Source organism: Mobula hypostoma, chromosome 9, assembly GCF_963921235.1.
Source record: "Mobula hypostoma chromosome 9, sMobHyp1.1, whole genome shotgun sequence".
Classification (NCBI taxonomy): domain Eukaryota; kingdom Metazoa; phylum Chordata; class Chondrichthyes; order Myliobatiformes; family Myliobatidae; genus Mobula; species Mobula hypostoma.
In genome coordinates, this window is record NC_086105.1 from 90,835,742 (window position 1) to 90,853,372 (window position 17,631).

General features: G+C 41.3%; 2 protein-coding genes across 7 annotated transcripts in view; one reads left to right on the plus strand and one right to left on the minus strand.

Annotated features, from left to right (window-relative positions):
• Positions 1-5,637, minus strand: part of LOC134351854 (ADP-ribose pyrophosphatase, mitochondrial-like) — a 35,409-nt gene extending 29,772 nt beyond the window's left edge. The window contains exon 1 of one of the 3 annotated variants that reach the window (XM_063058661.1): positions 5,273-5,637. In XM_063058661.1, the coding sequence (XP_062914731.1) occupies positions 5,273-5,328 (56 nt within the window). In that variant the 5' untranslated portion in view covers positions 5,329-5,637. Of the gene's footprint in view, positions 1-251; positions 408-5,272 lie in introns of those variants that run through there. The other 2 variants (XM_063058660.1, XM_063058659.1) reach the window with 2 other exon arrangements.
• Positions 5,638-5,753: 116 nt separating this feature from the next.
• ints1 (integrator complex subunit 1) overlaps positions 5,754-17,631 on the plus strand; it is a 149,298-nt gene continuing 137,420 nt past the window's right edge. For 2 of the 4 annotated variants that reach the window (XM_063058662.1, XM_063058665.1), the window contains exons 1-9: positions 5,765-6,204; positions 8,556-8,667; positions 9,806-10,087; positions 11,929-12,125; positions 12,656-12,793; positions 13,613-13,772; positions 14,426-14,534; positions 15,275-15,461; positions 17,259-17,404. In XM_063058662.1, the coding sequence (XP_062914732.1) occupies positions 8,613-8,667; positions 9,806-10,087; positions 11,929-12,125; positions 12,656-12,793; positions 13,613-13,772; positions 14,426-14,534; positions 15,275-15,461; positions 17,259-17,404 (1,274 nt within the window). In that variant the 5' untranslated portion in view covers positions 5,765-6,204; positions 8,556-8,612. Of the gene's footprint in view, positions 6,205-8,555; positions 8,668-9,805; positions 10,088-11,928; positions 12,126-12,655; positions 12,794-13,612; positions 13,773-14,425; positions 14,535-15,274; positions 15,462-17,258; positions 17,405-17,631 lie in introns of all 4 variants that reach the window. The other 2 variants (XM_063058663.1, XM_063058664.1) reach the window with 2 other exon arrangements.

Below are 17,631 nucleotides of genomic sequence, written 5' to 3' on the forward strand. Positions count from 1 at the left end.
AAGTATCTAACTGGCTATGACATGCTTTAGGAACAATCTGGATTGCGAAAAGCACAGCAAAAGTATAAATCTCTTCCTTATTACATTCCAACTTTTAGGCAGTTACTCTCCACATATTCCCAACATTTCCTGAGGTTTACTTTATCTCACATACACATCTTGCTGCAAACTTTACCATCACTCATGTATTCCCTCTAACTGCTACATATTTATGCAGCATTACTTAACTAACATTTCTTATCATTACTTGCCAGCTTAATCGCCAGTGTTCTGCTCCACCCTGATCTTTGTGGACTGGGAAACCGTCAGCAATCGATCTCCGTGACAGGTGTTGGCTGCTCTCAGACACTTAAATAACAACAACAGTGGCCTGGTCTGTGTAACTCCACTATGATGATCTCCGGTTAACAAAGTTATGCAACGTAGTTTTCATATTAACCAGTGAACGTGTCCAATCCTTGCATGACTTCCTGAGAGGTTCTAACTATTATTAATTGAAGAACTGAAACTAGATGCAATAACAAAAAATTGACAGAGCAACCAATATTGACTCATTTCCTCCAATCTAAAGGCACACAGATGACTAAAAGAGACATCTCCCATTGTGGTGGTTAAGCAGACTGCTTCAGGTTTTCCTCCAGTATTTTGTTGCATTCATTTTACCCTCTGCCTTCACGAGCCTTCCAGGGCCTGCTGCAGTGAAGCATCCCCACAGCATAATGCAGCCACCACTCTGCTTTATGGTAGGGATGGTGTGTTTTTGATGGTGTGTGCAGTTTGGCTTATGCCAAACATAGCATTTAGTCTGATGACCAAAAAACAGTTTTGGTTTCATCAGACCATAAAACCTTCTTCCAGCTGACTTCAGAGTCTCCCACATGCCTTCCAGCAAATTCTAGTTGAGATTTCATGTGAGTTTTTTTCAACAGTGGCTTTCTCTTTGCCACTTTCCCATAAAGCTGCAACTGGTGAAGCTCCCGGACAACAGTTGTTGTACGTGCAGTCTCTCCCATCTCAGCCACTGAAGCTTGTAACTCCTCCAATTACCCTAGGTCTCTTGGTGACCTCCCTCACTAGTCTGCTTCTTGCATGGTCACTCAGTTTTTGAGGACAGCCTGCACTAGACAGATTTACAGCTGTGCCAGATTCTTTCCTTTTCTAGATGATTGACTTAACTGTACTCCAAGGGATATTCAGTGACTTGGAAATTTTCTTGTATCCATCTCCTGACTTGTGCTTTTTTAATAACCTTTTCACGAGTTGCTTGGAGTGTTCTTTTGTCTTCATGGTGTAGTTTTTGCCAGGATACTGACTCACCAGCAGTTGGACCTTCCAGATACAGGTGTATTTTTACTACAATCAATTGAAACACCTTGACTGCACTCAGGTCTCCAAAAACAGATCTCCTTTTAACTAATTATGTGACTTTTAAAACCTTTTGGCTCTGTTTAAGGCTCTCTGCTATTATATCTTCCAATACAGACTCAATGAAAAGTAAAGTCTACTGCAACCTTATCACTCTCACACCAGGCTGCAATTGCCTGTCTACGCACAGCTGGAATCAAATCTGCAACTTTTTCCTCTACGTAGTTTCGCTAAATAAAATAGGATTGTCAAGACAGCACAAAGTTATTTGCATTACACAGAATCAAAAAGTCGTGGTAATATTATTCAAAGTTAGTTCTAACTTTTTTCCTCACACAGAGTAGTGGATATGTGGATCAAGCCATCAGAGAAAATGGTAGAGGTGAGTACAAATACAATGTTAAAACACATTTCAGTAGGTTCACTGAGAGGAAAGTCTTAGAGGGCTATAGTCGAGCTGCAGTCAAATGGGACTAGCGCTGGCAAAGTCAAGTTGGGCCAAAGAGACTGATTCCATGCTCTATAACCATGACCCCGATTTAACACGTCACAGTAAAACATAACTGATGCTCTTTTGCAGTGGCGCACTCTAACACGGCCTTTGCTCCACTCCACCCTAGTGTCTGATGCTGGAAAGTGCAGAACCCTCAGAGAACCCAGGAGTTCAGCCGTGGTCTCCCTCAGCTCCAGCAGCTTTCAGGTGTGACACGTGCAGGACAGTCAGTGACATCCAGTTGGAGTATAGTGTGAAGGAACAGGAGCAGTAGACCCTCTGGCCTCAGAATCCTACTGTGGCTTCAATAAAGTCATGACCGATCTTTCACTGTAATGCCATTTCTTGCAGTAAACTCATCCCTCAATATCAAAAAGAACAAACCAAGTTGCACGCACAGTAGAAATACTGTAACTCACACACAAACCATTGAGACATCCCACCTCTCCAGCAAGTTCCAGCAGTCTCTCGCATATTAATTGTGGCTCCCTGATGCCCGCAAATTATATACAATAACCCAGAAATCAATTTTTTTTGAGAGAGAGAGAGAGAGATATATATATATATCCAAAAAAATAAAAAAATAAAATGTACGTCACCCCAGACTACCCTAAAGTGTACCCCTGCCTAATAGGGGTCAAAAATAATGACAGTGTTGCTCGCTGCGCTGTTTACAACAGTGACTTTTCTATTGCCCATGGTGGGTTAAGACTATAAAAGACATGTTAAGGTGAGTTGAAAAGGTGTCACTCATTCATTAGCATAGCTAACGTTATTTAAACTAAACAACAGGAATTCTGCAGATGCTGGAAATTCAAGCAACACACATCAAAGTTGCTGGTGAATGCAGCAGGCCAGGCAGCATCTCTAGGAAGAGGTAACGTCGACTGTACCTCTTCCTAGTTACTTAAACTGGCTTGCTAGCTGCTAAGGAGCTACTCTATTGCAGACATCCCACCTCTCCCGGAAGTTCCTGGAGTCTCCTGCAAATTGATGGTACTACCTCCCTGAAATGAGTTTTTGCAGGGTGGGATGTCTGAATATTACCACTAGTAAATTACCAAATAATAAGGTGCATTTATAACACAAATTAAAAAGTAAAGTGTGTAACACCACTGGCGCTACGTGATGAGACCTGGGTCTTACAGCCCAGCAAATAGTTCTTGTCCTAATGCGACAGTACCTCCTTCCTGATGGTTGTTGGATGGATGGGAGGAATCACCGACAATGCTAAGGACCCTGCATATGCAGCACTCCAGATAAATATCTCTGATAGGTAGAAGAGAGACCCTGATTTTCCCCTTAGAATCAGAATCAGGTTTATTATCACCGGCATGGTGGTGAAAATTTGTTAACTTAGCAGCAGCAGTGCTATACAATACATGATAATGTAAAAAAGAAAAAATGAATAAATAAATCAATTTCAGTAAGTATATACATGTATATTGAAAAGATTAAAAATAGTGCAAAAACAGAAATAAAATATATTCCAAAAAAGTGAGGTAGTGTTCACAGTTTCAATGTCCATTTGGGAATCGGATGGCAGAGGGGAAGAAGCTGTTCCTGAATTGCTGAGTGTGTGCCTTCAGGCTTCTGTACCTCCTTCCTGACAGTAACAGTGAGAAGAGGGCATGTTCTGGGTGATGGGGATCCCTAATGGACGTCACCTTTCTGAAGCACCGCTCTTTGAAGATGTCTTGGGTACTGCAGAGGTTAGTACCAGCCTCCTCAGCAGTCCTCACAATCCTTTGTTGGGACTTACGGTCAGATGCCTTGCAATTCCCAAGGCTATCTTGACCATGCTGTATCTCTTCCTACCCTGACTCCTGTAAAAATGATAACCCCTTTTCTCAGTTCCTTTGGCTCCACCACATCCGTTCCCAAGATGAGCCTTTCCTTTCCAGGACATCAGAGTTTTCCTTCTCCTTTAAAGAATGGGGTTTCCCTTCCTCCACCTTTGATGCTACCCTCATTCACATCTCCATTCACATCCTCCATTTCCCAGACATTCGTGCTCACCCCATCTTCCTGCTGCCTTAAAAGGGACAGAGTTCCTTTTTCCCTCACCTACCACATGAGCCTCTGCATCCAACACGTCATTCTCCGTAACTTGCTTCATCTTCAGTGGGACCCTACCTCCAAAGAACTCTTTACTTCCCCCCACTCTCCACTTCATTCCCTCAGTGATTCTGTTGTCTATTTATCCCTCCCCACTAATCTCCCTCCTGGCACTTATCCCTGCATACAGGCCCCAAACAGTCCTTCCAGGTGAGACAACACACATCTGCAAATCTGTTGGGCTGTCTACCATGTCTGGCGTTCCCAATGCAGCCTCCTCTACACTGGTGAGATCTAATGTAAATTGGCAGGCTGCTTGATAAGCATCTTAACCACATCTGCAGAAAGCAGAATTTCCCAGTGGCCAACCATTTCAATTCCTATCCCTATTCCCATTCTGACATGTCAGTTTATGGCTCTTCTTCTGCCATGATGAGCCACTCTCAGGTTGGGGAAGCAACACCTCATATACTGTCTAGTTACCCTCCAACCTGATGGTATTAACATCCACTTCTTCAACTTCCAGCAATGTTTTCCCCTCTTCTTCATTTCCACATTCTGGCCTCTTACCTCTTCTCCTCACCTGCCCATCACCTTCCCTGGTGCTCCTCCTCCTTACTTTCCTCTTCTATTAGATTCCTTCTCCTCCATCTTTCTGCATTTTCCACTTATCACCACCCAGTTTCTCAATGCAACCCCCACCCACCTGGCTTCACCCATCATCTTCTAGCTTGTTCTTCTTCCCATCACCCTGCCCTTCTTATTCTGGTATCTCCCCAACCTTCTTCGGCACAAAATGTTGACTGTTTATTCATTTCCATAGATGCTACATGACTTGCTGAATTCCTCCAGCATTTTATATGTGATCATGTACGCATAACAATTAAAGCCAATCTTTATCTTTACTTTTCACTTCTGTTAAAAGCTATACTTTTAAAAATGCTAATTTCTTTCTGTTTCACTTCACCTTCAACCCAGTTTGCATGTTTAATTCCAAGCACAAAATATTTAATTTGTCCACTCTTTCCTTATTCCACAAAATAATTCTGTTTCAGTCTATGGGGCCCACATGCCGTTTTTTTTTACTAATCTTTTCTATACGAGATTAATACTATTACTTTTCTTATCAAAACCTTATTTCTTTATTTTGTGACTTTATAACTCTGAATGCTTTTTTTTTGCTGGCAAACTTGTCAACCTTTTCCTTGATGGCCATAGATAGACCACTTTTCTTTTGCCTTAGAAAAAACTTTAAAAACTTTTTTTTCGTAACTTTATTCAGATTTGAGTTTCAGATCGAACTAAATCACTTATAAAATCACTTATACACATATATATGTATATATCTAATTGTACCTGTGTTTTATCCAAACGAGGCACACGATGTCAAAATAGAACACAGACAACCACATTGTCTGATCCCAGGATCTGTTTACATTTCAATCACTGTCTTTGTCCGAAATCAAAATGCTCATTCATCCCAGTCACAATGCCAACAGCCTGCACTTTCAGCTTGACCCTCCTCTCCACCATCACAGCAAAACATTCCATTCAGCTCAGCCCTATAGTCCCGCTTCATGCATAACCTTAATTCAACTTCTCTTCACACTCACAACCAACACGAACCCCCAGTGCCTCCTCACACCACCTGAAACACAACTCCCTCACCGGCCAGCTAGTTGGCCCACTCACTCCCTGCGCTCAACCCTTCCTTCACCGTGCGTGAGCTCACCCCACCCTCACCCATTGCTCGAGAGCAGACCAATCAGGAACGCGGATCTCCCACAACTGCTCGAGAGAAGACCAATCAGGAGCGTGGAGCCCGTTGACGGCGACGCGGTTTCCTGGTGCGCGGCAAAAGGTGTCCGCATGCGACGGGGCCGGGGGATGAATTTCGGTGTGGGACGGCTCAGGAACCAGGAGTTGCGACAGCGGCCCAGTGGGCCTGGGAGTCGACAGTTTTGGTGTGGGCTCCGAATCGGGTTCAGGTGAGGGCGGAGTTTTTGTGCGTCCATCTCATCCCGGAGTTCACCCCGGAACTGGTGAAGCTCCTCTAAACGGTGTAGGGGACGGGACCATCGGCGGACAGGTAATTTACCCCACGCCGGGGAGAGATAACGAGTAACCCCGCTCTGGGCAACCTCCCTCGGCAAAACAGCGCAGGTCTAACGCTGGACTATTGAGGGAACAAGTGCAGGATATCCCATCTAGCATGAGACATCGAAGGCGGTGCGGAACACCCTCAACACTGCTCTGGAGCATCAGCATAGTTTGTGCTTGACACCCAGGTGTGTGGATTTGGATAGACGTGTGCTTTGCACCCTCTGAGCCATGCATGGACGTCTAACTGAATTTAGAAAACAAAATAAAGAAGGAATGTCAACGATGAAACAATTTGTTTTGAGAAACACAAGAGTCAGCACAGTCTGCACATGCTGGAATCTAGGGCAGCAAACAATTTGCTGGAGAAAAATCACCAGGTTGAGCAGCATTTGGGAGGAAAAGTATTGCGATGCTTCAGGTTGAAACCTTTCGTTGATACAAAGAGTGGAGAGATGAGGTGGCCCTCCTCAGTACATCAATCGCCTCAAGTTCCTTAAGGCTGATTTATACTTCTGCGTCAAATCGACGCCGTAACCTACGCAAGTGGGCTACGCGCATTGTGAGCATTTAAGGCTGATTTATACTTCTGCGTCAAATCGCCGTAGGTACGGCGTAGCCGCGAACCCTACGCAGAGCCTATGTATTTCCTTCTACGCTGCAATAGCTTCCCATTGGGTGACTGAAGGGCAGGGAAGGAACTCTGGCTGCAATGCTTTCCATAAAGCTTTACGGACCTCCGAAATTATGGAGGACACATTTCGCTTTTACGAAAAAAGACGCTCACTTTAAACTTGTTTACCCCGAGAAAGACTACCATGACCATGAAGCCTTGCATGGGCAGGTGTGTGCGCATGTGCGACATGCCCGGATTGTAGAGCGACGCAGACACATCAACGCACAAGTATAAATGCTCACAACGCACGTAGGCCACTTGCATAGGTTACGGCATCGATTTGACACAGAAGTATAAATCAGCCTTTACTCACCACACCCTTTCTACTCTTTATGCTGACATCTTGCCTCTGCTCTTTGTCCTTGACCTGAAACATAAGCAATTCTTTTTCTCAAGCAGATGCTGCTCAACCCTCTGGTTCCTCCAACAGATGGTTTGGTGTTTTGGGAGTGATTGAAAATGTTTGTAAAAATGTATTTAATCTGTTTGTAAGTACAGTGAATTCCAGTTTGGGACTACTACATTTTGGCCCATTTAAGTGGCTGCTCCAATTAGCTGAAGTTTCATGAGAATAGTTAAAAGTTATATATAAAAAAAACAACTACCATTTAACTGAGTAACAAAATTATGTATTTAAAAAAAACACAGAACAAATTAGAACACTACCAATACTACAACTGTGCTATAAAATCATGTATTGGTTCCTAATAGTTACCGACCGAGGAATTCACCCAGTGTACTCTGCCATGTTCTTTTGATTGACTGTAAATGAACAAAATCAGTACACACACCTAATGCAGATAACGGACTGCCTTCATACAGTGCTTTTGTTAATTGCATCTTCCAAATATTCATTTTCATTGTAACATTCAAGATGATTGTTGATACCTTCACATACTTTGCATTTCCTGACTTGTTGAAGTAGGGAAATGGTTTCATTTTCACTCCTGGCTGTTTCTGGCAGCTCCAAGCCTGAATGGTTGAAACCACAGTGAGCAAAGCAATTCTAAATTTGTGTAGTGCTTATTTTTTGCTCATATAAGTGGCAAAAATCCCTGCTTTTTGGACACAAACTTATGCAACTGATGCTATTTAAGACTGCTGTAAGCACGGTGTGGCATCCAACAGCCATGCTTGTGCACATGACTGATGCTGATTACAAGCCGTTCAGCCTCAACCTCCTGTCCCAATTAAGTGGCATAGTGTCCCAAATAAACAAGGGCAACTCCAGCTGCTTTTAGATTAGTTTTCGTTCTTCCAGAGTTGTCCCAAATAAGCAGATGCACTGATCAACTGGAATCCACTATACACCTTTAGCACAGAATTTTTCATGTAAAATTAATTACTTAATAGGTTAAAAAAAAGCTGCAAGTTTTTCATTGCACCTGTACCTCTACTTGTGCATATGACAATACTTAACAAATACAGTACAATAATTTTTGCAACACACATCAAAGTTGCTGGTGAATGCAGTAGGCCAGGCAGCATCTCCAGGAAGAGGTACAGTCAACGTTTCAGACCGAGACCCTTCCCGACGAAGGGTCTCGGCCTGAAACGTCGACTGTACCTCTTCCTGGAGATGCTGCCTGGCCTGCTGTGTTCACCAGCAACTTTGATGTGTGTTGCTTGAATTTCCAGCATCTGCAGAATTCCTGTTGTTTGCATAATAATTTTTGATTTTCATTCAAAATGATTCTAATCTGACTGCTGCTTTACACTTAGAGGGATGCAAGTGTAATAGTGATCGATCTTTTAAAGATGTTATCCCATCTAAGGCTTAATAGATTTATTTCAGATTTTCCTGTAATTTCAGTACTTAAGTTTATTATTTTGTCTGTTTATTTGTTTTTTTTTTGTTGACAGCAAGGGACAGTTGTTTCTGATTCAGCACAATAAGGAGCAAGAAGCCGTTTAGTCGGGATGAACCGGCCAAAAGCTGTAGCAATTCGGCGGCCCAGCAGTGCTAAACCCAGTGGTGAGTGAGGTCTCTCTCGTTCACAAAGTGCAGATTTGTTTAGAATCAGAAAACAAAAAGTTCTTGGCATTATTATGTTGACTTGTATAGAGTGCATCATCATTTAGAAATATATGAATCAGGAGAGTGTCCCCAATGTGTAGATTTCACTGTTCTTCACTTCACAATTATTCCACATGTCATCCAAGCAAAAATTTTAAGTTTATTTTCCTTATCCTGTTTCAGCCATTTAATAAGAACATGAGTGGTCTGGTGTTAATTTTAACTTAATCTTGCCTTCATTAATGGAACTATGAGATCTGGTTGATAGCTTTAAGTTCCAAAGCATCCAAATCACCAGCATCTTCATCTAGTCCATCCGTACTGATGCAAAGATCAAGCAATTGCATCAGCATTTATATTTTCTTCGGTGTCTGTGAGGACTCACTTGTCCACATGTATTCTCTCAAACTTCTACCGATAAATTCCAGAAAGTATCCTCAGCCTGGTGTGGTAACTGCTCTGCTGTGAGCCATCACAACTTGCAGAGTGTGGTGAACATCCCTCTCCATCACAGGCTCATCATTTCCTTCTGATCAGTTGCATCAGGAAGGCTAATTGATTGAACAAGGATGCTTCCCACCCTGGCTATTTCCTGTACTCTCCTTCACTGTCCAGAAAAAGATGCAGGAGCTTAAAAGCCCAGGCAGCCATATTCAAGAGTGCTTTCTTCCCCAATCTATTCAGACTCCTAAACCAATCACTTCTTTCATATCCCCTTCCTAGTATTGCTGGCATGTTCTCACACTCTTTATTCTATCTCTGTCATTTATTTTGTTTTTGTCACTTTATCATTTCTTTTACTGCACTGCCATGTTTGATCTATTGCTATATTGTTGTCGTTTATTCTGTGAATTTCCCATAAGGAATTTCATTGCACCTGTGACAATGAACTAATCTCAATCAGTTACCCTGTCATTTCGTGAAGCCTGATTTTACTATTCTGAATTCCATGATCATTCCTCATGCAATCCATGTAAATCTGAATTTTAAGTGGGGCACTTTCTATTTCCTGTTTTTTTTTCTCATTTATATTAGGATCCATCTTTTCTTTTGATTAGTGTTATTTTTCTCAGTGTTTAAATTTGTATTTTTGCAGGCCATCCTCCACCTGGAGATTTTATAGCCTTGGGCTCAAAGAGTCAGGCCTCTGACACCAAGGCACCTGCTGCACTTCTGAAGCCAACACAGGCAGGACTGCAGTCTGATCGTAAACGGGAGGGATCAGCATCCTTGGCCTCAACCTCTGGCCTTTCAAAGCGTCCGAAGATCTCTTCCACACCACCACTGAGTGCGCTAGGGCGCCTGGCAGAAGCAGCAGTCGCTGAGAAACGAGCCATTTCTCCTTCAATTAAGGAGCCGTCTGTTGTACCAATCGAAGGTAGACCTTGCAGGCTGTAGACCTTGCATTTGGATCTGTCTACTGGGCCTAGTGCCTGGAACTGTGCACCATACTCTGATTCGCTGCTGTTCCTCATGACATTTTAATCATGTAATTCAATTCAATTGTGCACCGTACTCTGATTCGCTGCCGTTCCTTATGACATCTTAATCATGTAATTCAATTCAATTGTGCACCATACTCTGATTCGCTGCCGTTCCTTATGAATATTTTAATCATGTAATTCAATTCTTGAAATGTAAGCAGAATTTGCACTTCCATGATTATTTGTCAGTATCCTTATGATCGTCTTTGTCAAGCGAAGTTACTATTATATCATGCAGGAAGCATGTTAGCCAATTTGAACACAATTAGCAATGATTCAACAAATATGATAAGCAGGTCAGCTGTGATCTGATCATTTGTTCTGGTATTGTTGGCTGACTTTTAAGTATTGGTGAGGTCATTTGAGATTTGTCCTACTTCAAAACAGTACAATGAGGTACAGTATTTTTGCAGTTGGCAAAGAGGACAGAATGGAATATCAAAACAAAATATAGGAAGCAGTCAGCACTGTGGAAAGAGAAACTAGTTAATGTATTTGTAAGAGTCTATATTTGAATGTGAGGCAGGTGAGCCCTTAGTAAAGTTTTACATTCTAAATGTGCCATGCTTTGTAGAATTCCATTATTCCTTACTCTTCACGAACAACTTTTGTGTTTTAACATCCAAATTTTGAAAATGCTTAATTATTGTTTGGTTTGGCTTGCCCTTTAATTTTTTTTTACAAACTTTGGATGGCATTCCACACATGAACCTTGGTCTTTTTAAAATTCTGGAGCCTGATTTGCAGTTAAATAGTAATAGTAGATGAGTTGTGATCGATTCATCTGCTCAAAAACTCATCATAAGTGATTTACTATCTAAACTTGTGGTGAATTACATGCTGTTTATTCATGTTGTTGTAGAACTTTTAAAAAAAAAGGAAGAAATTGATTGATTTATTTGTTATTTTTCCTGGTCTTGATTACTTCTCAGCATATTATATAGTTTTTGAAGTAGATATCCATGGAGGGATAGCAGCCAATTACCTTCAGTAGACTGCCACAGGTAATTAAATACTTGCCGTTTGAGTGATCCCATTTGAAGCATGGATATTGGCTGAGGTGATGGGGATACCTTTCACACTCTTCTTCATAATGGTTCCAGGGATCCTTTATGCTCATCTGAGAGCACAGATGAGGTTGTGGTTTAGAGTCTGCTCTGAAAGATAGCACCTCTGACGGTGAAGCAGTGTGTAATTACTGCATTGGAGTGCAAGTCCAGATCTTGGTGGCATGCTTTCTGAGTGAGCTTGTGCTGCAGGTCACGTGTATCACGAGACAATTTCATTTTGTTAAATACTCACAGTATCCCTGATTAATAACATAGGATCAAAAATTTGTGATGTTTACAATAACAACTTAACCTACCAATCTACATGTCGATAGACCATAGAAACAAATCAGAACCCCTGGATCACAAGGAGAACAAGCAAACTCTTCACAGTCAGCACCAGAAGTCCCTATTGAACCCATTCCCTGGGACTGTGAGGCTGCAGTTCTACCAGCTGTGCATTTGTGCTACCCACAGTACACACGGACTAGGAAAGTTACAGCTGTGAGGAGCTGTTCTATCATCCCAGCTAAAACATACTGTAACTTAATGACTCATTTACTGAAGGTGATGATAAAATCCCTGACTTTAACAATGATGAAGCAAACCCTGTATGTAGTAGAATATTTCGTAGGCTTTCTGTTCTAGAAAGCAGGTGATGTATTTTTTACTTTGTTTTGCAATAGTCCCGCCAGCGACATTGTTGGATGAGATAGAGGCAGCAGAGCTGGAAGGAAATGATGACCGCATTGAAGGGCTGCTTTGTGGAGCAGTGAAGCAGATGAAACTCAATCGGGTGAAGCCAGACGCAACGCTCTTTCTCAGCCTGATGTATTTGGCCAAAATCAAACCCAATGTCTTTGCTACAGAAGGTGTTATTGAGGTAAGGGTTAGTATAGATTACGTGGGAAGGAAGGCAGGAAAGGCAATTATAAAACAGAGCCTCAACTAGAATGCTGTGAATGGTAATGAGCACCATATTTGAGGAAAGAAAGGCCATAGGAAGGGTGCAGAGGGCATCTACTTGGATGTTCCAGGAATAGGGGATTTCATTTATAATGTGACCTTCAAGTTAAGGCTGCCACTTCTGGATTGTGAGGTGAAAGAGCTAGTTCTGGTTCATTACTTAGTTTCTGAATGAACAATACACTTTTCTGTATGCAATGTCTTTATGTTTGGAAATGTCCACACACAAATTAAAAGAAGATTTGCCATTATAAAACACATGTTGTACTCTTGAGTCATCCTGAAGGGCTTTACAGTGAATTATGTTTTATTTTATTTTTTGTTAATTTTCAGGAAAATACAACTTAATGAGATGCTTGAGCTCTTGTCATCCTCCTTTATGAAGGCGGTGAGGGAAGCAGACTATTATGCAGACATTGATATGTTAATTTAATATCTTTGTATTAGGCCCTTTGCAGTTTGCTCCGACGAGATGCTTCTATTAATTTCAAAACGAAAGGCAACAGTTTGGTTTCTGTGCTTACTTGTAATCTCCTCATGGCAGCCTACGAGGAAGATGAGAACTGGCCTGAAATCTTTGTCAAGGTATGGCCAATTTGTACATTGGAGAAGCATGTTCTGTCAGTTCAACACATTTCCATGTCATCTTTCAATTTTAGTTTTTGCTTTTGGGAATTCTGTGAGCTCTTTTGTGAAGTAGCTTCTGTGGCTGGCAGACCTACTATGGTGGGAAACTACACTGTGTTTGCTTAATGTAGAATCAAGGTTATAGCAAGCCTCTTTTACTTGCTCATTGGTGCAGTTTTGGGGGAATGCTGTGCCTCGTCACTGCAAAGTGAATCAAAGTGCTTTTTATTACATAGTCTGTAATTCATTCACTGTTCTGTTGCCCATTTACAAAAATAGTTTTATACAGTGCCTTGTATGAGCTTGGGTGTCTCAAATAACTATATCCTATAAAATCCTTTCTTCAAGTGTAGTCACAGTTATAATGTTGGAGACTCCCACAAATTAGCAACCAAATAAATGAACAGATCATCTGTACTTTTAACTTTTTTGGAGGCGTTTAATGATAAGGACAAAGGAGAGAAGTCACTTACTTCTTGTCAGATAGTGCTATTGTATTTTTTTACTTCATTCTGAAGGCAGGTAGAGCCCTAATTAACATATCTATCATAAGAAGTCATTCCCCCAGCGCTGAAGAACTGCTCATTAACCACGTCACGTCATGCAACGCAGTGAGGTATTGAGTAACATGTCATGTTTCCATTATATTAATTCCAATTAGCTCTCTCTGGTGGATTTGTAATTGGCTAATGAAAGTGGTGATCAGATAAACTGCATGAGTTCTATTTTTTGCAACTCAAACTTATTGAAAACAGCATTTCAAACACTTTCCTTCAGGTGTATATTGAGGACTCCCTTGGTGAGCGTATTTGGGTGGACAGTCCCCAGTGCAAGACCTTTGTTGAAAATATTCAGACTGCTTTTAACACAAAGATGTCTCCAAAAAGCATGTTGCTGCAGGCGGACGGGGGCAGGATTGGCAGTGATCTCAGTGCAGGTGAGAAATTCTGTGTCCTTAAATGCATTTTTGTAATATGTCTCAAACCGTAATAACCTTCCTAGCGTTCTTTAGTTAGACAGTCTCCTCCTTTTCACCATTTATTGCTGACTGATTCCATGGGTAATTTTGGAGGTTTCTCCTAAATCACAGTTCTCCCAAATATCAGTGAAGGACGGGGTATTTCAGGCTATGTAATGCCATTCTTGGAGGCACTTAGAATCAAGACCAATCCTAGGCTTTCCCCCACTCCAAGCCTTACTTGCTTCTTGTTTAAACCTCATTACTTTGTATCAGTTATCTCGAGTATATAACTGGGGAATAGCCAGACCCTTCTGTATAGTCAGTGGCACTCTACGTAGTTAGACATGAGCTTGGAATTATAATTGAGTGAAGTTTTAAAAGTACAGAAATTTGGTCTCTCTGGTTCATGCTCGTATTAATGGTCCACATGAATCTTCTGACAGCAAAATCCTTTATTTCTTTCTCACTATTAAGTCCTTAAATGGACGAGATATTGCCCTCAGTCTTACTTCTCCAAGTCTTCATTCTCTTCATTCTCGGTAAAGGAATTTCTACTGAATTAATTATAACCTTACAATTATGATCTCTAAAGTTATTTTATTTAGAGTCCTTTATTGACTAATGTACAGGTGGGAGTCCACATCCATCTACGCCAGACGATGATGATAATCAAGCTGAGCTGCTTATTGCAGAAGAGAAACTGAGTCCAGACATCGAGGCAGGTCAGGTGATGCCCAGGTGAGAGTTGTCACAATATTCCTGTGACAGATCGTGGATGTTTTGGATAGGGTGGTGGCAGGGAGATGGTGAATACGACTGGGAAGAGAATGAACCCTGATGTTTTAACAGGAATTTTGAGGAATCCAATGAATTGATTGATTATAACTTTGAGCCTTTTCAATAGTAGCTCTTTGCTCTGGAATAATTCAGGTAGTGATCTGCATGGGGTGGGAAAGTGGTCTGATGAGAGAAGAAACCCCTCTTTGGTACTTAGGCTCCCATTTGGATAAGAAAATGTAAAACAGATACAGCAGGAAAAAATTGAAAATTAGTTGACATTTAGCAGCTTCTTGTAATTTTCATTTTTTCAGTCTATGGAAAATACATTAATTTTTAAAGACTGATCATTTGGCTTTGCATGTAAATTATTGTACCTCCAGAATCTGACGTGATTTATTACAGATCAGTCAGGTACAGGCTTTGTTGCGTTAGTCTATGTGCCATTATAATTCTTACTGAAAACTTTCTGTTTGTTTATTTTCAGTTGCCACTTTTACATGATGACTAATTAAGGCAGATTCAGTTGTGTAATTCTTTTTCACCTGCTATTCGTGGTGTTCCATTTTGTAGGAAAATCTTTCACAAGTGTGCAAGAAGACACGGTTCCAGGACCTCTGTCTGATATCCTTCCCAAAGCTGTAACCTTTCCCAGTTATTCTGCAGCAGTTTTTACTTTTTTGCTCTGATTCATTCTCTAGGTATGAGGACTTGGCCGAGAGTGTGGAAGATTATGTTATTGACATGCTTCGTGATCAGCTCAACCGGCGTCAGCCCATGGATAACGTATCACGGAATCTGCTACGGTTGCTCACTGCTACCTGTGGTTATAAGGAAGTTCGCCTGATGGCTGTTCAGCGGCTAGAAATGTGGCTGCAGAACCCAAAGGTGGGATGTTATGGGGTGGTGTAGAACTAAAGATTAAGAGTTAGCAGTTGATTTGGAAAATAAGTTAAAATGAGCTTATTTTAAGCGTGGCGCTTGAGAACAAAAAGGAATTTTCCAGCTTCTGCAATGCCTTCTCTTACACTGGAAATGTTTTTCTTTCGAGGGGATATTTCTAAATATACTGGATATATTTGATCTAACTCCAGATTCTACTTCTGTTTGGCCTCATCTGTCTTTCCTCACAAAACCAGCAACTGACCTACTTTGACCTTGCAAGCTAACATCCATTATGAATCCTTTCTCCTCAGTTTTCTTGGCTGTAGTGTCCTAAATGCATCTCTTTTGCAACTTATTCAGCTCTGCCAATGAGATTTCTTACCCTATTGCAGTCCAAAAATGTCTTAGATCAAAGGAAGCGATTGTAACAAAGGATAATGCATCTTATCCTATTCTGCTTGTAGGCTGGTGACACCTTCCTTTTACCCATGCCCACTATTCTTGAGTACTGCTATCTCTAATTATCTAATTTCTTCTTTGAAATGGAGCATTGGATAGGAAGAAATTTCCTGCATCTTAAGTGTTATAGCCATGTTTTCAGCCCTTGTTATAACCTCAGAGGTTAGGGAACAGATTCCATCTCTCTTTGACAGTGGTCAGAGTCAGTTTGTAGCCTATCATCTTTACCAACATGAACTTGAACTATGTCATAATTGAATAAGCTTCTCAATTTTAACAGCTCCAAGATGTACTTTCAATCACACCATACTTTTGCTTCAACTTCTTGTTTTCTCCTCACTGAGGTTGCTTGAATCTCATCAGGAATGCCAGTCCAGAGGAAGGGTCTCAGCCCAAAATGTCGACTATACTCTTTTTCCATAGATGCTGCCTGGTCTGCTGAGTTCCTCCAGCATTTTTCATGTGTTGGTTTGGATTTCCAGCATCTGCAGACTTTCTCATGTTTGCTTGAATCCTTGCCTGTCTCAACTCATCTGCTACTTAAGCTCTCATCCAAGCTTTTACCTTTTAGATTTGGCTGTCAACACACTCTTGGATGGCCTGAATGTGCATGTCTAATTGTGCATTGTGCATTCATCCATTACCCCCGTGACTGCTGACCTACTCCTTATCAGCAAATATCTCTTTAGTTACAATTCCTTTCTATTCTATGTTTTGGTAGTATTTTCATCCATTCTGTTCTGCTTCAATTCTGGGATCACGTGAGCCTGAAATTTATGGTTTCACTACTTTCAGCTGCCAAAGACTGAGGCTTTGGACTTCCTTTCCTGAACCTCTCTCTTTACTCCTTAATGTCTATGCACTTCTCGGTTTTGAATTATTTTATAATGCTCCTGTGAATCATCTTAGGAAATTTGAAACCTTTGGCAGTTAACAGGAAAAATCAGTCTTTTGTACTCCTGAGGTTACAAACACCTGACTTGCGCACAGCCCACACATCACGAATAAGCAGTGGGAGACTAGTGCGATGGATTTGCCAGCTGCTGAGGAGCTGCAGGCATCATCTGCCGGGTGATCGCATTTCTGATATGGGAACTGTCTGGGCTATGAACAGTTCACAGAAATGGAACCCTCTTGTGCCCTGGGGACAACCTGTATTGAGTCTTTCTTTATTTACTCCTCTTTTTCTAAACTTAATTCAGCTTTTTTGTGTTGGTAATCTTTAGAATTACTGCTGAGCTGAACTTTGAGAGAGGAGATTCCGAATTTTGTGCTTTGCATATGTCAGTTTGAAAGAACACCTTGCCGAATACGTGTAACTGTATTTTTTGTCTCTGTTAGCTGACCCGTCCAGCTCAGGACCTGCTGATGTCAGTCTGCACCAACTGCTGCTCACATGGTACAGAGGACATGGAGGTTATGTCGAACCTCATCAAAATCCGTCTGAAGCCCAAAGTTTTGCTGAATCATTACATGCTCTGCATAAAGTGAGTACCAGAAATACAGCATGTCTTGTAAAGGTATCTGAGAGGGACTTGGAAACTCAGCATCTGCTGAGGCCAAGGAAAACAATCATGTCAATGAAGCCTGACAGTGATATAAGATTCCAAGTCTTAAACTAAGAAGGTAAAAATTCTGCTGAGAACTTTGAAAAACTTTGATATTTAAGAAGTGCTGAGTATGTTGAATGTGTTATCACAGTGAGTAAATGGAG